General features: G+C 41.7%; 1 protein-coding gene across 7 annotated transcripts in view; it reads left to right on the forward strand.

Annotated features, from left to right (window-relative positions):
- Positions 1-25196, forward strand: part of TTLL5 (tubulin tyrosine ligase like 5) — a 143154-nt gene that overhangs the window by 100914 nt on the left and 17044 nt on the right. For 4 of the 7 annotated variants that reach the window (XM_074868436.1, XM_074868440.1, XM_074868437.1 and 1 more), the window contains 2 exons: positions 12536-12713; positions 20658-20878. In XM_074868436.1, coding sequence (XP_074724537.1) covers positions 12536-12713; positions 20658-20878 — 399 coding nt within the window. Of the gene's footprint in view, positions 1-12535; positions 12714-20657; positions 20879-23847; positions 23975-25196 lie in introns of those variants that run through there. The other 3 variants (XM_074868438.1, XR_012628920.1, XM_074868442.1) reach the window with 3 other exon arrangements.

The following is a 25196-nucleotide window of genomic DNA, read 5'->3' on the forward strand; positions in this document are numbered from 1 at the left end:
CCGTCATCCAGTTATATTTTATGTAATCGCTTTGTTATAGACTTTAGAAAGTGTGTGCTAACACAGACACAGTCACCCCTTCCTGTTCTTTCTCTAACCCATTGTTAAATGTTTAGGGAGCCACAGCAGGTGAGTTAATCTTTGTATAGGAGGTGAAGGTAAAAGATTTTCTCCCTTAACTCCAGCATAAACAGAACTGCAAAAGGAACCCAAAGAGGAAAAATGTTCTGTTTAATGGGTGGGAGATCATTCTCAAATCCAGTCTATTTCTTGTCATACCTTGTTACCTTATCTAAATCCACTTCAGGGTCAAGGAGAGCAGAAACTACATATGAAATCAAGTTTATAACATGGCAAAGATAAGAATCCTAGAGATGCCTCTTTGGCCAGCTTGTAAGTTCCACTGGGCTTAGGGGACTGTGTAAGTCTATCTTCAGAGATAAAAAATGAGAAACTCCTTTAACTTCATTACATTGGTGCTAGGTTGATAAATTTCAGTTGTTTAAGGGAAGAGGTCTCCTGAGGACCTTTACTCTGCCCTTGCATCAGTGCTTGGGGAATTATCCAAAACCAGGAGGCTGTTAACCACAAGCACACAGCCTCACAGCAAGGACCCAGAGAAGTGACCTTTAGTCCTTGTTTTGTATTTTTTTCTTATTTTACTATATTTCAGCAGCTAGATGTTATACAGCTTTAGTTGTGTTACTGAATAGTAGCAGCAGATGCATTTTGCTGGTGCCATGCTGCTACTCTACCTCTTTTATCTGGAGCATTTCTCCTAATATGACTGTAGCCCAGCTAGCTTTCAGGTGACACTTTGCACATTCCCTAATTAGGTGAATTTGTACGTCTTTGTTCTGGAAGCGCAGAACAGATTCTGGCCTTCCCTTTATGTATATAGATTATAAATGTAGAAATGTTGCTTCTTTTGTGAAGTTCTGTTATCTGGCTATAATTATAGGCCTTAAAATTTATAGGCATGATGTCAGGGAACTGTATACTTCAGCATGCTTTGTCCCCATAGACAGACCATCTAAGGTGTCAGATTTATCAAGTCTTCTGTAAGAGACACTCATCAGAGGATCTTCATCTACCGCACAACCTGGATGTCAAGCAAAGTTGATTGCTTTCATGAACTTCAGTGCAAATTTTGTGGAATCTAGAGGCTTGTCATGTTCTTTAGAGGTTTCTTAGTGTACTTGATACTTAATATTTAGACACCAAAACACCTGAAGTTGGGAGCATATGACATCTCTACTCCATGGTCATACAGCACAACTAAAAAAGTCATTTTGGCCTCAAATGGTGTAAGACCTGGACAGCAGAACCCTGGAGGGGACCCTTAAGGCCCTGTAGTGTAATGCTATCCTGTGCTATGTCTTTTGGGAGGCTGATGATGGCAGGGGCGTTTAGCTCTGGGCAGGGGCAGAGTGCTTTGAGTACTCTCTCCCATCTCATGAATCCTAACCATACAAAACTCAACAGCCTGTTTTTTGTTTGTTTGTTTGTTCTTCTCAAGTGCTCTAGATTTCACCAGTTTAGCCCAACTGTAACTTTTCACTTGCCTCTTGAGACTTGAACGAAGAGCCTGAGCTGCTTTCTTCATTCCCCATTCTCTTACTCAGTGGGATCTTGCAGCTAGCTACTGCTTGAGCACATATAGCAGAGAGCACCACACTCTGGGAAAGCCTACACAGGAGGAAACTTAATGGAAAATATTAAGGAGAAAAAAATGTGTTTGATGGACTTTTAATATAAAAAGGGGGGGAAAAAAAGAAAAGAAAAGGGGGAGGGGGAGATTTATTCACTGTAATAGGAACCAAATGTTGGCTGGGACAGCAGCTGCACTCTCACTCTTTCCCTGTAAACTGTGTGAGCGGCTTTTCAAAGGAGGCATTACAGGGTGCAGGGCTAACTTACTGGTCCTGACTTAACCCTTGCCTCCCTGGAGAGGGGTAGGGAATGTGGGTTTCCAGGAGACGTTAGTGACTTTAATTACAAACCCAGTTGGAAGCATATTCTAGACAGATAGCGGTGCCCATTTACTGATTTCATCCTCATATGCTACTGCTGCTGTCGACCCATAAAATGCAAAAATCTGCTTGGATAAAGCATTAAAAAAATATGGCTAGGAATATATAGAGCCCATCAGTCTTTTCCAGTTTGTTTTTCAATGGACTTGCTTACACTGATAGAGGAAAAGTAGGAGGATGTCAGTACAAGTCACGTTTTGTGTTGATCCACTTGATTCATGCTAGGATTTTACAGTGGAGCCTATGCAGCAAGGAATACCTTTCCCATCTCTAAGTGGTGCGAAAATGCATCTAAGTTTCTGGTACTTTAAATTCTGTGGAGTGTGTATATTCACCCCAGAAACTGCCCGGACTAGGACAAGTGATCAAATTTAAGGTGGCACTTAACACATTGTCTAAATCTGAATGACATATCTTAATCAAAGTGGAGCTAGACAGTAGAGTGAGGTAACTTCACTCAGAGTCCACCTGCTCTGTCTGAACTTCATTAATTAATTAATACTTTAAAATTGGGGGGGGACACATGTGATGACACAGTTCAGGCAATTACATGTCAGATTTAAGCAGGTAATCTTCTCCAAGACTTCCTTATGAGAGCAAAATGATACCAGGTTTCTGTGTTAGTCTTACTGTATGTATGTCTTGCTCTTGCTGTTAAAATATTTTTGCAGGCTCTGACTGTGTTTGCAGGTGTGGAAGTATGTGCAGGAAACATGAAGCCAGAACCACCTTCCACTCAATAAAGCTCACCCCTGTGTTTGCACTAATTGAGGGTAGAAAGGCTATGGGATTTTGTTAATCTAGATCACATGGAGGAGATATGCTCCGTTGCCTTCATGGCTTCTCCAGTGACCTGATGAGCCACAACAGGATGAAGGCATTGAACTTTGGAGCCAGCTGGCTGTTAGTTTTCTTCTTGGTTTAGCCTTTCTACTAGTGAATTTCAAAGCTGCCATGTGTAAAGAGAAAAAAAAAAAACACAGTGTTGTTTACCTGCCAAATATTCCCCAGATCAGAGAGACTGACAGTATTTTGTAACTGGCATGGAGCCAAGGATGCTACTGATGACCCAACAAAAATTTGCTCCACTGAAGGGTAAATATTTCATTTCATTTGCTAAGACTGGCAAGTTTAGTGTTCCTGAAAGTAAGAGGTTGATAATGCCAGCTAAATCCAGGAATAGTTGAGGTAGATTAGGCCTTGCCTGCAGAGGTTTTCCAGTGCTCCATAATCTCACCCTGCCCTTCCCCAGCTAGACTGTCACAAGGCTGTTTTGATGCACCTCATTTCTAACCTGCTACGCTCATGACCTTGCCTGTAAACAGAGACCCAGGAACTAAAATGCACTTAATTCCTGATCTGCAGTAGAACTGAGTAGGCACTACGCTGTCTTTGTTATAAGAAAATATTTTTTCTCCAAAACACAGGTTTCTCAATGGCAGGGAAATAGCAGGAGTAATTTTCAGGAACCAGGGAGCAGGAAATAATATAGTACGTGCAGAATAAAGTGAAGGAGCAAGAAGGCAGTGGGCTTTCCCTGTATGGTTATTGTGCATGCACATCTGGAAAAATGTGCTCAGTTTTGAGCGCTTGCCTAGCTCTAAATACTGATAAAGTGGAAAAAGTTCAGAGAACAGCAATATACAATCACAGGCCAGAAGGGACTGAGTTGAAGAAAAAGATGAAGGGAGTTAAGCATGCCAAGACTGGCTAAGCTTGAAGGAGGCATAGCTCTAGTAGTGAAGGTTTAGACCTGAAATAAGAGGAAGGTTGTGCAATAAAACAGAGAAAATATAAGTTTAATTGGGAATCTCAGGGAAAATTCTTGACACTGAATGTGTACTTGCTTGTGGAGTTGTGCAGCTGAGAGTGCAGCACATGGACTCCTTCAGCCACTGAAACATGCGCTAATCTTGCACCACAAGAGATGAGTTGGATGCTTTTGCTCACATCTTTGTTTTTGAATAAAATTCTTGTAACAACATCAACTCTCTCAGTTGAAAGGGGGAATTGTGAGAATAGCAGAGGGGGACTCCTGACATTTGCTAGTAATTATGCACATTAAAATGTCCTGGGATGCTCAAATTGTGCCTCTGGTAGCTATTACAGTTAACCTGTGAATGGATCTAGTTAAATCCATAGAACTTTTCATGTTCTTTGGCTAAACCCACTCAGTACCAAGGCTTTTCACATGGACCTTGCACATCTTCTGTTGTCTCATGGCACAAAGATACTGAAGGTAAGAGCCTCTTGTGTAGGTAGAAGTAGCTTGAGCGGCTGGGAAAGTGGGGAGCTGAAGAACTAAGGCTGAAACTATTAAAAGATGCCTGCATCTGTGCCTCATCACTAAGAAGGGAAAGTTTTGATTGATGGCCTGGGACAAACTCTCCTATGTCTCTGCAACACCGTCACCATGCGAGATTGTATTTGTTGCTTTGAACTGGATTTGAACCCAAATGCAGCTCCACATGTTTATTGTGCCAATGCAGCCTTGACAGGCTGCTCATTAACTTTAAAAGCTTTTCCTTGGCTGCTTTTGCAGAACTCAAAAGCAGATTGCAGGCCAGGTGATGGCATCCTCGTTTTATACAGGCCAGCTGCTTCCTGCCCCTTCCCTGTCTCCAAGTGCCTGCACGGTGGCAAGTTCTGGACAGCTCCCTGTGCCTCAGAAGATCTCCAGAGTCACAGGCAGAGCTCTTTTAGGAATATTAAAAATGCTTAGTTTGCCCCTGGTTTTTTTTGGAAAGATACCTTTCTTTACCTTTGTAACACAGCTGTTGCTGCTGCATGTTTTAGGGACTTGCATGTTCCAGCAATCAGAGCTACAGACCGTGCTAAAATGCAGACTCTTGCTGACTAAACTGGACCAAAGTCAGTCTTTCGTAGACACTCCTGATAACAGCAGAGGCCAGGAGCAAACCATTCTCAAAGACCTGTTGCTCTGTTTTTCAATTTTTAATTTATTGCTTTTGAAGCTGAGGGGAGGGAAAGAGGGAGAAAAGACAAAGACAGGCCTCGAGGCAAGCGGCGCTGTGAGAGGCCCAACAGTCCTGCATCCCAGCCAGGCCCCCAGCGTCCTGGGCTTTGTCCCATTATGTTTATCATTGCTCCATAGCCAGCCCCAATCTAGGGCCTATTGTTAGGGATGGAAGAAGCATGTAGTGTGCCAAAGAAAATGTTCTGTGTTTTTCTGAGTGCCTGCACATAAGTCAGCAGGATGCTGGGAGCTGCCACACTAGACAGAATCATTGGTTACTATGCCAGCTACTTTTTAGCAGCTGGTGCCCACGAAGGCTTTGTACTGAAAGCTTCCTGGACTTGTCATACCACCTGAATCCCCTGTGGGAAAGAAACTACTGCCCAAGATTGTCTTGCATTCCATGGCAAGGTGGGAGTACTGATTTATAAATGTACTGCGTTCCCTTATTGCCAGCAGTGGCCCTTGCTGATCCTTAGCTTCAGCCTTTACAGGAAAGGATGCAAAATACTTTAATTGTCAGCTTGTTTCCTTGCTTAAAAGGAGGATAATTCTTTTCTCAGTTTGCTAGACCTCTAGCTATACTGACTCCTGCTGTGATTCTATCAGTTCTCACAAACTAACCAGGGTTAAACATAGAGGAATATTCTTCAGGAATGCTGAAGTTTCATTTTCACAAGTAATTTGAGCTTAGTTTGCGTTGCCTTTCAATGGGATGTAGGCACTTTTCAAATGTCTCAAAAGTGCCGGCTTAGTAAGTGATATATGGGGAACACCAGTATCCTTCATGAACTAGTATTGTTGCCTGCCGCACAGGAGCTGGTATCAAGCAACTGCCCAGCTGTGCCATTGGAAGAAGGCTTCAGTTGAAATATAAATGAAAACCCTATGTGTAATATTTACAATACTTAAATATTCTTAAATTTTGGGGGGGAACGTTGGAAGCTTTAAACCCAGTTTATATTCAAATTATACATTAAGAAATTATATTCTGAATCCCTTCTACTCCTGCATTGCCCTCCTCTTCCCTGATTATTTCCTTGTAGTTTCACTTTAGTAAAGATTTTTCTTTGCCCTGTCCTCTGCTGTTGTCTTTTATTGTCCAGTACTAGTCATCCCAGCAGTAGTTGTGTTGTAGTAGACTGCTTTGTCAGATGTTTGAATGAGTTATTAAGGAATGGTGGATTCTAGGAGAAGTGTGGGCTGTCACTAGTAGTTACCCATGTCATTCTTTTAGTACAGACTTGCTGTAGTCTGTAGATACTTCTTTGTTACTATGAGATTCTTACTGAGTGGTGTTCTTTGCTCTGCTCTTGTCTACAGCTTCAGTCCTTGGTATTCCCTTCAAATCTGTTTGAAGTAGAAACTGAAGCCAGCTCTCTCCTTTCTTGTAAGAGCTGATAACCACATCCCTCTGTAAAGAGGCTGAATTTCATTGAGACTATTTTTTTCTGTAGTCAACAAATGTATTAGTATTTTATTAGTATTTAGTATCTTAGTACACTAGCATTAGTTCCTAGCACAGATGTAGATAGTTGATTGCATAAGGGTTGCTTACATCAGAAAAGAGCTATTGAATTGGAAAAGAGATCTAGAGTGGAAAGGGAATTTGGAACCAGAAAACTTGGAGATGAGTGTGCGGTGTTCTAGCACTTTTAGGCTGGGTTGTGATCATAATAGCAAGATTATGCTGAGATCTGTTGAAATTGGTGTCAGAAGCAAACCTCCTTGTGATGCAAAAAGCTGCAGCAGAGAGGTCTTATGCTGTCAGTGAAGAGGAAGAGGGAATTCTGGCCCAGGCTTTATGAAAACTACAGTTGAAAGAAAGGAACACAGTGGGTTTCTTGCCAAAAATACTGAGTAGCCCTAAAAGCTGCTGGAAGGACAGAATCTTCGTTACAAAGGATGGGCCATAATGCCAAGGCTGAGATTTCCTGTACATAGTGAAGGTCTGAATCCTGGCCAGGTCTCTAAACTAAGCAACTCATAAATAATCCTGAGCAAGCTGTGAGAAGATTGCTCACAACCAGCCTAGCTGACAGAATGAAACCCAATCTCTTCTGGTGGCACAGGCAGGAATTTCTATTTCCCATTTGTGTGTGTGTGCATCTATGCCTATATCTGTTGTCTGTACCTGTGAGCAAATGAATATTCAGTCAGTCATTAGTGTTCAAGCAATAATCCTGAATTGAAAACAAGCAGGTCTGTGAGTACTGTCTCTGCAATCCTCATTTCCATTGGGGGTGTGGGGTTTTTCCTGGTTATTTTTGTCTTTGCCTAAAACGGTGTAAGTTGTGAAAAAGCTTTTCCTTCAGTTTGGGGTATTTATATAGTCTCTCTACCATTGAACGCTATAGTATCTATTAAGGTGGGAGATCCTCTACAGTGGTTTTTTTTTTTTCCACCCTTCATTACTGTGCTGAGCCTGTTGTAGAATTCCTTAAGCAAGAAGAGATAACTTCAGGAAGGGTGCAAAGGTGCTGTCATGCTTTGATAAATCATCTGACAGGCGGACTGAGAGTAAGAGCTGCACCATGATATATTCCTGTGAGCATGGCAAACAGACTGCTAGCTGGAGCATGTCTCTCGCAGCAGCATACTGAGTGTCAGACCCTAAGCTCTGTTCTCCTGTACTAGGGCAAGCTTTGCCTTAGATGTAATACCAGCAACTTGATAACATGTTATATGGGAATTTTCCAAAACTGCAGGTGAAACATCTCTCTATGAAAGTGATCTGAAGACTTGCAAATATGCAGGCTTTCTGTTATCAAATAGTTAATGCTTATATTATAAAAGGTTGAAGTTATGTATGATGAATTTATATTGATGTTCATCTATAAAAAAGCAAAACCCATGGAAGCTAACAGAAACATTCAAACCAGAAGGGTTCTGCAGGCCATGAGAGTAAAATCTACTCACAAGCAACAGTGTTTTCAATCTATCATCTAGAAAAAAGTAAGTGCTGTTGTGCATTGTGTGGAGAGAAGGTATTGAAACTGCAGGGAGTTGTGTACAAGACTGTCCATGCTGCAAAACATTAGCCAAAGTTTTTATAGTTTGTTTTTTTTTAAATTTAATTCTTCCTAAAGATTTAATAGCATAGTTTCAACAGTGTTTTCCTGGGTAGTTTAAACCAAACTTATCTGGGCAATATTATATCCTAAATAATTTATTTTGGGCTATAGATCATATATTCATTAAAACAGAAAAAGTGGATTAAAACAGGTTAGAAACCAAATGAAAGCATTTGAGAGTTCATTGAAGTGGACAAAGGTTGGAACAAAGCAGCAATCCCAGTGTATTTTTAAAAATTGGACCATCAGTCTTCAGTATTTGTATTTCCATAATAGTTAATGCTTTGCCAGATATCTCAAAACAAAAGAAATGAGGATCAAGGAAACGATACTAAAGTTTTGTCATTCAGTTAGTGGCTCCCACAGCACTACAGACTGTAGTCACTGTACATCATCTCTGTGGCACAAAGCCAGTTTGGCTATCAGCAGGTCCAACTTTAGTGGAGTTTTCATTTGCATCAGTTTTATCTCCTCCATTTCATCTTGACTTTTATGTTTTAGAACAAATCACTCAATCTTTAGCTCCCCAAGCATTCTTTTGGATCAAAGGATAAATTTTATGCACTGCAGGTTCTGAGCTGGAGGTAGATACAAGAGAAGTTGGAACAGACATTAGTTTCTAGAATTAATCATGTAACTTGCATGGATACCTTAAAGAGTGCTTGACTGAATTCTCTAACTTCTGACTGAGACTTGAGATAGGCTTAGTTTCAGACGCCTGATGCATAAACCATACTGGTTGCATTTTCATGGACTATCTGGTTCAGTGTCCTGCTCAGACAGTAGCCCATGTAAGATTCTGTGGGAAGAAGTGATATTATGGAACGGTGATACTTCCCCAATACTCTCTGGGACTCAGTAATCAGTGATTTTCTGGCCAGGAGGTAGTATCTTTGTATATAAATAGTGTTAGTGGCTCTTCCTTCTATGAGTTTGTTTAATAATTTTTGAACCCCTGTAAATTTTTGGCATCCTTAGCTTCCCATAGTAAGAAGGCATCCACAGTTTAATTATGTGTTATGAGAAAAACTACCTCCTTTTGTTTGTTTTAACCTGCCCACCTGATGACTTCATTTGGTTTTTCCTATGTCTTGTATCATGAGAGGTGAGTAATTGTTCCCTATTCTCCTTCTCCCTGAAGCTCATTATTTTATAGGTATTTTTCATATTTCCTTTCGGTTGTCCTTTTTCCAGGCTGAAGAGTCCTTATTTATTTAGTCATTTCTCAATATATAAGCTGTTCCATACCTTTGATCATCTGTACAGCATTTCTTTGTACTTTTTCCAGTTCTACTGTATGCTTTTGAGAAGGGAGGAGGGACAGGGGTTAGAACTATCCTCAGTATGCAGGAGATGGATGCAATTTTGGTTTATATGGTAGGATAGTAGTGTTCTTGGTTTTGTTCCCTATGCCTTTCCTAATAATTCCTAATACTGAGTTTGCTTTTTGAGAGTATTTTAGTGATATTTTCATAGAAAAACTATATAGATATAGTTATAAGGTCTCCTTCCTGGATAGCAATAACTAGTTTAAAGTCCATCATTGTGTAAAACTAGGATTGTGTTTCCCTAGGTACATGACTTTGTAGTTATTAAACTGAATGTCATCTACCAGTTAAATGTCCGATCATTCAGTAATGTGGTGTTTTTTTCACACTTCTCAGTGACTTTTCTCAGCAGCAAACTTTTTTTCATTTCACTCTTTTTCACCCGGATCACTTATAAATGTTCTGAACAGCAGAGACTGTAGCACAAATTCTTGCGAGACCTCAGTGGTAATCTCCTTCCATTGTGGAAACTGTCCATTTACTCTAGCTCTGGTTTCATGTGTTTTAACTAGTTATGAAATCCATGAGAGGTAACCCTCTTATCCTATGTTGGCTTACTTTTATTTAGGAGCATTTTGAATGAACTTACCAAATTTTCTCAACTGAGTAATTGCTGGTGTGAAAAAAATTACTCTAGGCAGATAGACAAATACAGTTGTTTAGTTTGAAACAGAGGTACTGAAGATCATAATCTTTCAGTAGTACTGATGAGGAATTAATCAGGCTGTTACTGACCACTAACATGACTTTGATGAAGCTTCTGAATGCTCTTCAACTTTGTATCTGGTGCAGCTGATGTTTGTTTCAAGGGCTGGTCTGCAGTAACCCCCAGCTATCTCTCAAAGGGTGCATCCCAGACCCAGCACAGTCCTTTGTGCTTTTCAGCTGTCGGCATGACCTGACTTTACTGCAGGGGTAACAGAGACTCCAGCTGCTTCACACAGGGAAAAGTCCAATGAGTTTTAACATCAGAATGGATGATGGAGTCTGTATCTATGCAGTGGAAGGAGCAGATATTACTCTTGGGATGGCAGTTGAGTCAGGTGACAGCAACCTGCTGATAACCCATGTGGTGAACTGGTGGGATTGGAGAGGAGGCAGGTGGGGATGGTTTCAAAGATTCCTTGTGCCTTGTCATGTCCTCCTTTTAATTTAAACTTTAAAGGAGGCACCTGGGGATGGTGCTGGGAGGCCAGCAGCACACATGCATCCATGAATCCAGAGCTGAGCAACTGCAGGTAAAACCACAGTAGTAGAGGATCATGATCCCAGTAATGGGGCAGAAGGGAGAAGGCAGGTTCAGAAGAGGGAAGCAGCTCTCCTGAGGTTAACCACAAAGCCAGATTTGGAGCTATACAACTTGGGTTTCAAGGCCTGCGTACAGTCAGCAACATTACAGTTGTCACTTTTCCAAGCACTGGTAAAAGGAGAAGAACCGAAAATCTGAGAATCTTGTAGCAAAAGGTAGCAGGGAGTGAGAGTCATTTATCCAGTGTTGCACTGGGGTACAGTGGAAGCAAAGGACTGAGGAAGCATGGGTGGGATCCTTGAACAGAGAAGTCTAGAGAAGGCTACCTACAGCCAGTGGCCCATAACAGTAAAAGTGGTAGTGGTGCTCCAAGCAGGAGGAGGCCCAGAGGATGCAGGGTGGAGATGTTGACAGCTGGACTCCTTTTCCGCTGGATTGTCTTACTCCTCTGTTGCTGAGGAGCTGAGTATGGAGAGTGATCCTTTAGTGTTTAGAGTGCTTGTCCTCAATTTGCTTTGAAAGTGATGCATTAGGTTATTTTTGAGGGAGAGTACATAGGGCTGGCAGGTGCTTCTGGTCTTGTTTGAGACATCCTTCTGAATATTTTAAGGGTTTGCTGTGATGATGGAGCTTGTGCAGGAAGGTGCAACATATTTAAGGGAAGCTGTGACATGTGTAAAGAATCTAGGTTGTAAGTTTTGATAGGATCCTGAAGCAAGGAGATTGCAGTTAACTCCCTTGCCAAAACCATGACCTACACTCTGAACCGTGGTATGAAGTGTAAAAGACACCAAGCGTCTTTTATGTCCCAGTTACTTATGACATGCATAGGAAATACAAGGGAAGTCTGCCCTGGGGATCCAAAGGAAATATTTGGAAGGAGTGACTGAGAGAAACATGACAGAGATCAGCAGAAACTTGGAAAGCTCAGGCATTGAGGCCTGAAGGTTTTGTTAGCCAGAGTGTGAGGATTCAGTGGGTCATATGGCATCCTGTCTTGTGAGCACAGGATGCATGAGTTGCTGGGCCATTGTAGCCTCCTCAGGACACCTTGTGGTCCTGTCAGTCTGACACCTGCTCTTTGCAAAGCCCCTCGGCTTTGTGTTAGAAGTGTGTTGGTGCTGCCTTCTAGCTGAGGCTTACAAACTTCAAAGCAAGCCAGGGAGCTCCTGTTGGTACTTATCATGTTGCAGGCCACAGCTGAACTCCCACTGTATAAGCCTGGGTTGTAAGAGTTCCTGCCTCTTTGCAGGAAGCCTTTTCTCCTCTGGGAAAGGCTTGCATTACTCTGATGATGAAAGAAATGAGCCTGTCTTCAGTCCCCTCAGGCCTTTTGGATTGTTACTGATGGAGTCAATATGTGCCCCAGTTGCAACTTCACCCTACCAGTCCTTTAGCCTCTCTGTGGATATTGTACTGCATGTCTGTCTTCTATTCCACCCTCACTGCAGCGTGTACTTGGTGTAAGCCTTGTGTTAGTGCATTAACAAAGTCTCTACAAATCCAAATAAATAATTATCTCATTAGTGATAGGAATCCTTAGCTCTCGTCCTTCTGCAACTTTGCCTCTCTTCAATGCTAATCAGCCACAGACATGCTGCAGTTTAGAGTGGTTTTTTTTCTCTTTTCTTTTGTTCTCCTAAAGCATGGTGTTATAGCTAGTAATATAGTCCCATCCTGGAATTCAAGAAACTCCTTAGCAAGATGGCAGTTGGCACATGGCACCTCTAGCAGGTGTTGTGCTTGCTTGAGCCACTTAATACAAATTCATAGCTGGCTAAGTATTAAGGGGATTTTTAGGAAGCAGCAGTGCCGTGTAAGCAGAAGTCCTTATATGCAGAGTGGTGAAAACATCATGGCTTTTCTTTTCTTAGGGCTCCAGAGAATCATCGTTTTGCCTGGGAAGGAGAGATGGAGAACAGTGTCTGCAACAAGGTGACACAGAGTCCTCTGACACATCCCAATTATCAGCTCCATTTTGCTGTGCAGCAACTTCAGCAGCAGAAACTTCAGTCACGACAGCTGTTGGAGCAAAGCCAAGCCCGGCACCAGGTAACTAAGAAAATTCCTGCCTGGGATGTAGCAGTGCTGACTGAGTCTTAGATGTGCAGAACCAACCCAGAGCCAGTACATATGGCACAACTTTTGTGAAGGAAGTATCTCTTCAAGTGAGTTGCAACAAAACTGATGCTACCTGTAGTGATTTTGATAGCATTTTGATGCTGTAGTTCCCAATGGCTTCTTCCACTGCATTGGCATCCTCTTCCATTTGGCTACTGGCATGCCACTGCTTTCTTTTCTGCACTAGTTCAGGGTGCAGAAAAGCACCTTAGACCCTTATAGCGCCTCAGACAGCCTTAGAACTGTCTACAGTCTCCACAGTTTTTTGTCACTTAATCTCATCACTGATGATATGTTCTTGCTTTGACTTGAGTTCTTCTTGGGTAGTGCTTCAAGCTGGGTCACTGTTGTATTTCAGTGTTTCTAAACACAGGGTCTTGAAATTGTGTTAGCAACTGTGTCCTCTGTGGCAAACAGACCCCATCAAGGCTTCATCTTGGCTAAATTCTCCTCCTGGATGTCTCCTCATATGATGCAGTTATTGAAAGAGCAGTACGCTAAGAGGACTCAAAAATTATTTAGGAGAATCTTCATTCTTTTGAAGAGATGTATTAATTTCTTTTAAGAGCCTTCAGTGTGCAGGAGGCATGGCCACTGACCCTGATGCCAGATGCTAATTTTCTCAGCAACCCTGAAATCTTTTTGAGGCCTCGAACGTGTTTTATTATTGCCATATTTAAGATATTTCACTGCTTTGCATGGACCTGTCTGATGGATACATGACTCCTTTGTTACAATTGCAAGGAGAAAAGATGGGCTAAATGTCCAAGGGCTAGAGGAAATATGAAAAAGGGTTTGTATTATTGATGTTCTGGATGACACCTAGATGCCAAGGGTGGACCACTGTGTCTGGAATAGCATTTTCATCCTGCCTGGGGAATTTTCTAAGGTTACGATGAGTTCACTGATACTCATTACCTTTCTTTATTATCATGGAGAGGCTTGTTCTTTCTTCTGGGTGATGTCCAAAAGGCTTCCCTTAAGAAGGAAGTGTTTGGGTGAACAAGCCTTCACTTAGAAGAGATTGGTCTCCATTAGGAAGGAGCTATTTGCTGGGCAGTCTGGCAGGACTGGACTTGAACAAAACCGTGAACAGAGCTAATGTGGAGTTCTGAACACCCACTTTCCCTCCTGTGAAGCAGAGGAGTCACTTAGGGTCCTTGAGAATAGGTTATAGGCAAACTGCCCTCATTCTTTTCTGGGAGCCCTTCTGCCTTTGCTCCTTGCACTCCTTCTTTCAAGGCCCTCACTTAGCCATGCAGTTTCCATTCCCAAATTCCCTCACCTACAGTCTTCTTGCTCTCCCTCTGAGCAGGAGGTCTTCCTTTCATCTCCATCCAAGGGGCTCTGGGTGGGCAGCTCTGGCTGTTCGTGAGCTCAGGAAAGGACTGGAAGCTGGCTTGTGACTGTGAGGAGGCTGGAGCTGGCCATGGGGCCTGGCTGAGCCCTCTTCTAATTGCTGACATTGAGCTGATGTTATTCTTGGCCTGGGGCAGAGCCATTACTCAGGAGTTTCTGTTAAAGTGATTCTTTGTTAAACCTCCTCTCACCCCCACAAAGTCCCCCTCCTTTCTCTCCCTCCCTTCTCCTTCTAAGCCAAGCAGTTTGGAGTTGCAGTATTGAGGCCATTGCCATGCCGCAGGGCTCAGGCTGCACTGAAGTTGCCATTAATGAAGAAAGGTATTTGCTGAACATGGGGGCTTTCAGACTTTCTGCAGTGAAAACCAGATCTTAATAAAATGATTGTCTCTTGGACACTTCCTCTCCCACTAGACATTGTATGGAGCCAGCCAGACCACCCCTTCCAGTCACAGTTGCACCAATCCTCTGATGCCCCTCCCAGTCACTGCACTACCCTCATCTTCATCTATCTATCCTCTGCTCTCTCTCTAATTTCCTGTCACTGACCTCTTCCTTCTGCTAGTTAGCTTCTCAGACTTCAGTCCTTTGACTTGTCTTTCCACGAACTGCCTGCTCTTTTCTGCTGCTTACACACTCCCTGCCCTACATCTCCTTCCCACTCACACTGCTTTGACGTCCACCCCACCTTTTCCTGCTGCCATCATTCGCCCTCTCTTTTTCCCCACAGTTGATGTAACTTATCCTAGCCTGCATGGCTTTACCACATTTCCTAGTCACTGTCACCTAAGCCACCTATCTCCCATTGCCTGCTCTTTCCCTTCTGTTCCTTCCCACATACTGAGATCTGCTCCATCCTTTGTTGTCTTGCCTGCTACATTCAAGTTTCTCAGCCTTCTCACAACAGAAGAAATATATCCCCAAAAATGAAAGCCTATCACTTGAAAGAGTGTCATGATCTCTCTACTTTGGGAAATGCATGCAGGATATCTTCAAGCCTGTTTCATCTGATTGTTCAAGTTCTTGTTACAGTTGGAAGGCAGGCTAGCCATTTGTCAGTAGCTGAAGTGCATTTATTAATATATCTCAAGGCACATCCTGAGTATGGCATGACCATACAACATGACTAGATGCCAGTCTTCCCTTCTCTCTGTGACAAATGGACTAGTCATACGTACATGGATAGCATGTGAACAAGTAACAGAAGCACCATGATTAACACAGGCAAATGCTTCTGCCTGTACGTTAAGCAGTTCGATATGTTGGAGATGAGATGGATGTGTTGGAAAGCATGGAAATTCCTAGTCAAGTATTTGTGTAATAGGAATACTCTCATCTGCCATGCAGTGGAGGTATCTTAATAAGGCTTATTGCATACCCCTTTGTGGCAGCACCCACTCGTGCTTCAGCACTTTCCAGACACTTAAGAATCATGATTTTTTCCTCCAGGCATTTAACAACTTGCAGAATAGCAAATAAATACTATGTAGGTGGAGAAAGAGGAATAATAACCAGTTTTCACTCATTGTATGTGGAAGTTAGTTCATGCAGTGTAGTATGGTGGAAGTAGGTCTTTGATGCCAGAGTAGGTACTTCATTCCCTGGACAAAAATAAAAACACCAAACTGACTGGATGAGAATCTGACAAACAAATTGATGCAGTAACAGGGCCCAGGAACAGAGACAATACAGAGCCTGAGAAAAGAGGAAAAAACCAGAAAGGGGCAGAGTTTGAAAGTGGACACAAAAAGCTTAAATCTGGTAACAACAAAATCAAGGAACAAGAACTGCAAAATCAAACCAAAAGACAAGAAAAATGGGCTTATAGCAGTATTTTTTTAATGTTTAAAGGAGACTTCATGTGACACATTATGACCTAGATGTTGGTATCACTGCTGCAGCTGGCAAGGCAGTTAATGTACCATCATTGTTTATTCTCTAATTGTTTCCTGTACTGGAAAGATGCCATTAGCTGTTAGGGAGGTTCCTTCTTCTCTATGTGGCTACGATCTGTCTGCTTAGCCTAGTATCTACGGGGTTTAGAATCTTATGCCAAACATTTCACATGGGGAAAAAAGGTAAATTAAAACAAGAAAAGTACAGTTGTATAGTGGAATGGTCCCCATCAGTCCTGCTTATATCAAAAAAGCTCATGTTAAAGATGACATAAATCACGTTAATGAGTTGTGTCGTCAGTTATGATCACATTTTCAATCAGAAGTTTAAGTAGATTTTATGCTATAAAACATTGGACTAAGTTAATCTTAAATAATTCTTCTCTCAATCATTTAAAAATGGTATGTTCTGTGAAATATTTTTCATTTTATGAAGTTCAGCAAAATTTTTTTTCTTTTAATGTATGTGACCATCTTCTGAATTCCCTACAGTTTCTTTAGATCTGACTGGGAATGTTGAGTATCCAGAATAATATCTCTAGTATTCCTAGAACTACATTATTCCTGCCTGAGGACAGTCTCTTTGAATGCAGCCTTAAACATCATTAAAGTGTTTTCTAAACTATTAGATATTGGACTACTGTCAGATTTGCAGTCTCTCTTCCCCTCCAGTCTCTTGTTCATTCTTGTTTTGCAGCTTTCTCCCTCAGATTATTTTCCCACTGAATGTGCTAACTGCTATTTTTCCTATTTGAGTCTTGTGATACTGATGAGTCAAAGTCTCAGTCTAAGTAAAGCAGAACAACTGTTCTGAAAGCAGTAGTCTGATTTATACCAGCTGAAATTTTGTCCCCATGTTTCTGACCCTGTCACTATTACTAGAATTATGGTAATACCCAGATGTATTAAGTATCTTTCCAATACAACGATATGGACCAATCCTTGCCCCAGAGAGCTCGCAGTACCAAAAGAGAAACAAAGGAGATGGCACCAAGTCAATTTATTGTAGTATATTTTAGTCTCATTTGGAAGAATTTACCAAGGAAGATATGTTTCAGGACAGTCTGTGCATATAATGAATTTGCTCTTCTTTAAATTTGTTGATGACCCCAAGATGCTCCTCTTACTGCAGTTTAACACTATGGCAGTTAATAGTACATTTTGAGCCTGTTCTTTATTACCACTTTGTGGATTTTCAACTCAACTGATTGGGGTATCCAAACTGATTTAACTGAGTGCATTAATATACGTTCAAAAGAATCTCCACTAAACAATTTATATGACTCGAAACATCTTCCAAGCCTTTTAGTTCTCTGTATTTTTGCAATGTCATCTGCAATGCAGTTGCTTTTCTAAAAGTGGTGGTTTATATTTTGATGGGTTTGCTTTTTTTTTTTAAACTTAAATCCTTGTCATTTTTTATTGCTTATAAACATCTCAGTTTCCAGCACTAGTGATTTGGAACTAGCTGCACAGATCTTTATGCAGTACATGTGTGTATGTGCATCTGTCTGTTAGTTCTCATACACTGCTGAGTCTCTCATCATTTTGAGACTTACTGATCCCATTTAAACTGAGTGACTATGGGATAGAAATCTCAGAACTATGTTTCATATAAATTTCATGAAAATAAAGAGCTACATAGCTGGAAAGGGGATTCAACTACTGTTCCCATTAAGGCAAAGGTTGTAGTGTGAGGCCACTCCTAATTAAACAGCAGAAAATCAACATAAGAATGCCCCAAACCCATGAATGGAGGCATAATCTGGGGCATGCTTTATATTAGATACTGTAAGATTCAGCCCCAAGACAGATTCACAGGAAATGAGCTTCATTACCTCCTCTGGTCACAGAATGAACATGTTTTCGCTTGCAACATTTGTTCCGTTACTGTGCTAGGGATGGGTGTTAGATACAGGGATGGTAAGTGCCAGGAACATTCCTTCTGTTTTTGAAGATCATTAATGTATCTGCTTTTCTTCAAAGTACTACACTACCTCCCTGCTTTTAATCATGAGCAGCCCGAGCTCAGCTGCTACTGGCTAATACTCTTAAATGTGCATTGTCCTTACTGACAAGCTGTACATGTTGAGATTTTTCTAATTAAAACCTACTATTTTTGTACAGATAACATTTTGTGTATGGTGTTCATGTGTAGATGTGGAAGCAAGGAGAGGTGTAATCTAATGAGGCAAATATGGAATTGGGAGTTCAGATCTTCTCTGAGCTCTCAACCTAGCTTTTCATATTGCTTCAGTCTGTGGCTTAGTGAAAATCATTTTCTCTGTCAGTGCTAACATTCTTCATGTGCAAGACAGGGTTAATGCTGTCCTACCTCCCCAGAGAATTATGCAAGAGAATTAACTCACTAGTGCTTTATATGATTTTTAGCTAAGAGGTCTCACAGTGTTCTAAGTATTTTTCAGATTTATAACCCTAAGAATTTGTCAGGTAAGCAAATGTGTCCTCAACATCAAGTTAAATCTGCCAGCCTGAGAGGTGTGGTTCAAAGTTTTTTACTTGCAGCAGCAGTAGTTGTAGGGTGCTACCTGCTTCAGGACTGCCTCTGTCAGGGTTTGTCTAGGCTTCTGCTCTCCCTAGACCCTGAGCCTTCAGAATCCTGAGTGATGAGGTCTGTCTCCTACTTTTTGGATGTGCTGAAATCTCTTCCCAACCCCTCCTTTGTGTGGTCAGGCTCTGCTCTCCCCAGCTGCCCTCTTTATTTGCACAGTAGCTTCTCCTGGTTTCCTGTCCTGTCCCCATGGAGTTCACAGCAGGGCAGTAGGCTTTGTAGCTGAATCCAGAAGCCTTGGTCCGTGTCAGCTTCCAGTCTCCCCATCCTTGTCTGGAAGGCAGCCAAAATCTCAGCACAGCATGGAGACAAAGGCCTTTTTGGAAGCCCGTTACCCCCAAGAAAAACATCCATGATCTTTCTTTAGGCAGGTCTCAGCCCAGCTTTTGCTGATCAGACTTTGTTAGAGCATCCATGCTTGTTGTTTCTTCAGAGTGATGGACCTCCTTGCCAATGCATGTTAACACAGGGAAGGGGTTAAGACTATGCTTTGTGGACTCCAGGATCTTAGTGATTCTAATAACAAGAAAAAGAACTTACAGGAAATATGTGTAATATCAAACAGAGCACAATGAAATGTCATCTCTGAATAAGAAGGGGGTGCAGTGACTTGAGGGTCTCCATCCCAACCCCATAATGTGTCAGACTCTAAGGTGCAAGAGACTAAACCAAGTTCCATTTTAGTTTGTTTTGCTGGGAGGAGGTGGGCTATTTTCCAGACTTCTGCACTTGTACCAACTACTTACTCAAAATCTGAAAGCTGCAAAAAATTCAGTCTGAAAGGTAGAGCCTCAGGGAAGGGAGAGGTTAAGAAGGATTGGGAACTCAAGGGCATCATGTCAGTGAGCTCTAGTTAGGAAACAGGCCTGTTTTGGCTCCTGCACTTCCTTTTCTCCCTAGAGCTCTGCCTGTCAGAAATGCCTTCCCACACACCACTGCCTTGCCATTTGCCAGAGAATTGCGGGGGAGAGGGGCTTTTCCTGTCTGTGTGCTGAGACTCAGCCAGCCCCAGACTGTGGTTTTCTCTGGAGCCTGGAGCCCACTTGCTGTGGCTTTGTGTGTTTTTCACCAGAGAAGAAACTGAGGACAAATGCAGTGAAGGGCACTGCTCCCAGGGTCATGCTGAGGTGACTGGCGAATGCCCAGCTATTCCCCTCATCTCCTATCACTGACCTCTAGCTGCCAAACTAAACGGTTATGGTATTGCCTCTTTGCCCTGGGAATCTGACTGACTTCGAGGAAAGACAAGGCAGAACTCCCAGCAGGTTGCTCCTTTCTGAAAAGAGTTGAGCGGTTTGCAGAGCTCCCATAGGGAACTATTCCCCACTCCCTGCTCTGCCAGTCCACTGCTCAGTTCTCCAGTGTCTCATAGCATGCAGATTCTTTTGTTTCCTATGATAGATCTCCTATGTACTTACTTTCCCACCTGCTATAGGAATAGAAACATTTTCTGTTCCCTGGTATTACTGGGGATTTCCTTTTTGTCAGCTGCTGACCCAAAGTCCCTTTTTCAGAGAAGGTACCCTAGAGCCGTTCTGTTATTCTAAGCACTTACAGGGTTAGACTGAAGAACTGGCATTGTAACATCTTCCTCATAACCTTTTTCTTCCCTAGGACTGTGTCTCAATCCCACCTCCCACACAAAGAATAATTTAACAAGATAAATGCAGAAACTCAGTCAAAGCAATAAAAGCTTTACTTCTTTGTGGATGAGAGCCCACTGCAAGGTTAGATAGAGGATAGAACCTCTTTTTTGTTTTTAAATCCAGAATAGTATCATTCTGTGGCAGTAATGATCTTGTCTGCCTTCCTAGAAGCTAGTCCCACCTTCCAAGGGTATAAAGTTCAGCTCTAAAAACTATTTCACTGACTTGAACACTTAACTCTTCTTTTTATGCATGGGACTGTCCCTGGAGCCCTGGGGTTGTCTTCACCAAGCAGATATTATCCCTCACAAAAATGTCACCCACCTCCATCATCTCTCAGCAGTATTCAGAGAGGTAATCATCAATTACTATAGTTGGGTTTTTTTGTTTTGTTTTTTACCAGGCTCTCTCTGCCAACTCCTCACAATCCAGCACCAGCCATATATCTATGCCATCTGGCTCTGATGCCTGCAAGACATCAGGTGCTACTTCTAGTATCCTGAAGGCAACCAGTTTGCACAAAGTGATGCCATCCCAGAGTACGTCTTCTCAGCTGGTTCCAAAGCCTCCAGCAAATCACAGGCAGGCAGTGGTCAGAAAGGTGGCAGCCCAGAGGATTTCCAAGTAAGTTTCATCTCTTCCTATCCACAACAGGGAGTTGGCACTGGTTCCCCCAAGAAGGAATATCAGAGAAGAACCTGTCTACATGTGACTGACGTGGATCTTCTTGGTTGTGCCATCCAAGATAAATCTCAGAATACCCTGAGCTGTGTGTACTGAAATAGGTGTGCACTGTGTTGCAGTTTCATGTTTCATAATGGTAAGGCAGCTAAGACTGCAACACTATACAAACCTAAGGACAGGGGAACTGCCAGATTGAATCAGAGAAGTATCTGATCCAGGGTGGGATTCAGTTACCCAAGTACAGGTTGCTAGTGACATTTTTGGATGCCCAGGGCTATTCCACCTGACCTCCAGTTGCTGTTCCAGATGAGCACAAGTCTTCTGTAGGTCTTGTGTTGTATCTGCCAGTCCCATGCAGATGTGTCAAATAAATTGAGAGTACCAAGTATGGTACTGTACATCTATGTTTAGGGACTTGAGTCACTTCCATGTTTAATTTTTGATGGGGGCTAGAATCTGGTGGGTCAGAAGAGGCTGTCAAAAAAGAAACTCCAAATACGATATCCTTAACAAATAATCTGTCCTTGAGCCAAGTTTCCCCATAAATTTAACATACAATGATTGACTTATGCCTTCAAGCACAAGTGTTTATTTAATTTAAAGTGTTTATATTGTGCCTAATGTAATGATAGCTTTCCTCATTATCTGTAGAAATTCTACTTTTAACTTTTACTAAGCTTTTTGTTATATAGTGCTTGCCACTCTAAGGTAGATGGATTTGGTGTCTGTTATCTTTAAAAACAAAAAAAAAAATTCACCATAAAATGTTGCTTACTGAAATGTAAGTTTCCTTCCTTTCCATTTCTTGGTGCGTCTTTTGTGCATTATAGGAGAATGTGAGAAAGACTTCTGGGTTTTCTTCTTATCCTTTACCTGTCTTGGTAGCTTCCTCAGCTATCTGTTTATCCCCTCTTAAATGACAGAACTGCTTTAGACTAAACCCTTCATCAGGTTTTTCTTCATATATCCTCAGACTCGTTTCTCCCCTGAATACTGAAGGGCAAAAATTGCATTCATAACTTCCTCCCTTATACTTACTCTACAGCCAGAAGAGTTGTAAAGCTTTCAGAGCAGGTTCCTGTGAGGTTTCCTGATTCTGGATTCTCTTCCTGTTTAAAGAGAGAAGTTTTACTAAAAGATTCCTGATGAAAGATGCCTTATGAAGATGCTAGGGCACTGTCAGCATGCGTGGATCAAATCTGGAACTGCAAGTATTTAAGGAGCTTGGACAGAACTGCTTTGGGGAAGCTTGTGTATTTCCTGCCTATATTCTTGCTATCTTAGGAGATAGCACACTGAATTAATCCCCCAAAACTATTTAAAAAGAAAACAAAATGTTAGTAGACTTTGTCAACTCAGCAAATGCAGATGAGAGCATCAGGTCTGGCAGGTATATGCTGGTGGGTTTGCTATCTGATTTCTTTTATGTTGGGTAGCTCATGTTAGTACAGGTGACAGACTATGTCAGTGGGCTTCTCTGCCGGGCAGCAGTATTTGAAGATGCCGGTGTGCTGTGCTCACTTCTTGGCAGAGGAAATGTTTATCCTTGTGAGATGGAATTGCAGCTCCTTGGACAGACTTGAGTTTGCTGCATTTTTGTGGTTTCTGCTCTGTGACAGGCAGGAGTGTGGGAAAACCGGAAAAAGTTCAGCACCAAAAATGCACAGAAGGGGGAAAAAAAGCAAAAGATTCCTTCAGAATTTCAGAAAACAAATCCAAGTATTGAAGGCTGCAAGGAGCCACTCCGGAAATACTTTCCAAGTTGCCTTTCAGTCTCCAGCACGAGGCTCCAAACCCATTCTTGCCATTCATGGGATCTTGCAGTAACATTTTTTCACTTACATAGAAAACAGCAGTGCCCGGCTATATTTCCAGCATACTGAGAGCTGATCATTTAAAAAAACTGCTATGCCTCAGTCTAATTTATTCCATTCATTGTTGTCAGAAAAGACCAGAGATGCATTGACAGAGGAGAGTGAATGGAGAGAAGCCTCTGTGTCAAAGGAATATAGGTTAGAGAAGATGACGTCTTGTGTGCTCCAGCCTGTTCTTTACAGTCCCTGGTTATTCTGTACAAAGTATTCTTGGACAGTGTGTGTAGTCTGTTTTCAAAAAACTCCAGTGGCAGAAACTCCATGTGCTACAGAAGATTATTTAAGAATCTAGACAACCTTATTATCAGAAAGTTTCTTATGATGTGCAATCTGAATTTTTCCTTTGTTTCATCCTGTTGTACCTTGTTCCTCCTTCCTGAACCACCCTAAACACTTTCCCTTGCAAATACTTTCCATCTTTTGAATATCCTTCTACTTCTTGGAGTTTCCTAATGTTGCTTAGACTTGTTGAGGTTTTATTAACCTCAGATAGTAGTTCCACCTGACAAGTCCTTAATTTCTTGAATTTACTGTATTTTCTTCAGTTTGTCAGGATGCTTGCATTGTGGCACCTTTGTTGTACTTTTGCAGTGTGGGACATGTTATGACATGGCAAATATCCCTCTCCATAACATCTAGTCTAATTTCGGCTTTTTGGCTGCTTCATTTCTCTGTCAGGCCATTTTTGATTTGCTGCCCACTCTCACCCCCTAATACTTGTTGGCTGCTTTCCTGATCTCTTTCCTCAAAGAAGATCTCAGTGCTATATATTATTTCCACAAGACTCACTGAAACTAATCCCACTCTGTTGTTAAAGCTCTTGTGTCTTTTTTTCCCCATATATTTCAGTAAGCCAGACCTTATTTCTCTGTCTGCTCTTGCACTGCCTGGCTTTTGTTTAACATCTTAATAAAGATCATCTTTTTAAAGTTGTTTGTAGAATTTCTCCAGAGACTGGACTGTGAAGACAAACCAAAATCAACTTTGTCTCTTTGACCTGTCTCTTCCTTGCATTCATTATCAATTCTTTCCCAGCCAGCACACGTGTCTTCCAGAAGAGGAAGAAAAGAAGTAGAAAACTCAACTACAAACAGAATGAGATGCTGAAGATGAACATTACTGACTAATTCAGAAACTATCTAGTAACTTGGACATTTCCCTGGTTAAAACATAAAGGAAAAAAGTAGTGGAACAACCAGACAATTCAGTCTTGTCTTTTTGATTCCTGGCTTCTCTTGTTTTCTCAGTCTCTCAACTTGTAAAAGGTGGTAGGTTGACTTTATAATGGATTGTGTCCAAAGCAGACTCCTTGCTTAAGCTAACAGAGTGGAAAAGTGGGGCCCATATTAAGGTGTGGAAAAATTCTAACTGGGAGAAATGGTTTAATATGTAGCTCTATGCTGAAATGTAGCCCCATAAAATGGTCTCATGGGGCTTCATAGGTTTGATTAAATGTGCTCATATCACAAGTAGAAAGATAGTTTTTGAACAGCTAACACAAACAGTTCTTTCTTTCCAAGAGTCAGACTGTGTCCTTTCCACTGCTCATGTTGCCACTACTATTGGCTGGTCTGTGAACCATAAAGAGACCTGCTGATAGCTGAGAGCAACATTTTGAGACAGAGATCACAGATACAGTATTTGTAAGCTGTGGAATGAAGCAGATGTCCCTGGAAGCAGCATTTGGTGTATTGAATCTTCATGTTACAGATGACAGCATGCAAAGTAGAAAAATATATTAGCTCAACTGTCAGAACCCAGAGTGAACTTGTACAGGTGGTAGACAGAAAATTTTTCTGCTTTTAGAAATGACTAAGTCACAATAAATACAAATTTCTGCGCTATCATTCCTACAGTAACTTTTCAGAAACTTGCTCTCTAACTATGACAGTATTAGTAGAACAAGGCCTTGAATAGCCTGTGAACAGAACTATCAGTCAAAAAAAAATCTCAGAAAAATTCAGCTGTCAGTGTTAGACCACTGTATATAAAGAGAGGAAATGCCAGGTAGAGAAAGGGAGCATATAATTTAAGATGTTATCAGGGAGAGGGAGACCCCAAGAAGATCACAGAGTTTACCAGCAGTAGACGGGAACATCACAAACTATTGGGGATGTTGATCAACATGGCATAATTTCCTGTAAATGTAAATTCTCTGTAAATGTCATTTCCAACAACTATGTTTAGGAAGCCTTTCGAAGCAAGCATTTCCTTCACGTTCCAACACCACAGCACAAAATCTTTCTACCTTGTTGTTCTTCTGTGTATTTGCTTTGCATGGTGCCAGCAGCAGAAAAGCCAAAGTTCTGCTCTATTGTAACTAGTACAGAAATAGGGTAAAGGGGATGCATTTCTTCAGGGTTCAGGAAATCCATCCCATGGTG

The sequence above is a fragment of the Strix uralensis genome, chromosome 4 (genome assembly GCF_047716275.1).
Source record: "Strix uralensis isolate ZFMK-TIS-50842 chromosome 4, bStrUra1, whole genome shotgun sequence".
Taxonomy (NCBI): domain Eukaryota; kingdom Metazoa; phylum Chordata; class Aves; order Strigiformes; family Strigidae; genus Strix; species Strix uralensis.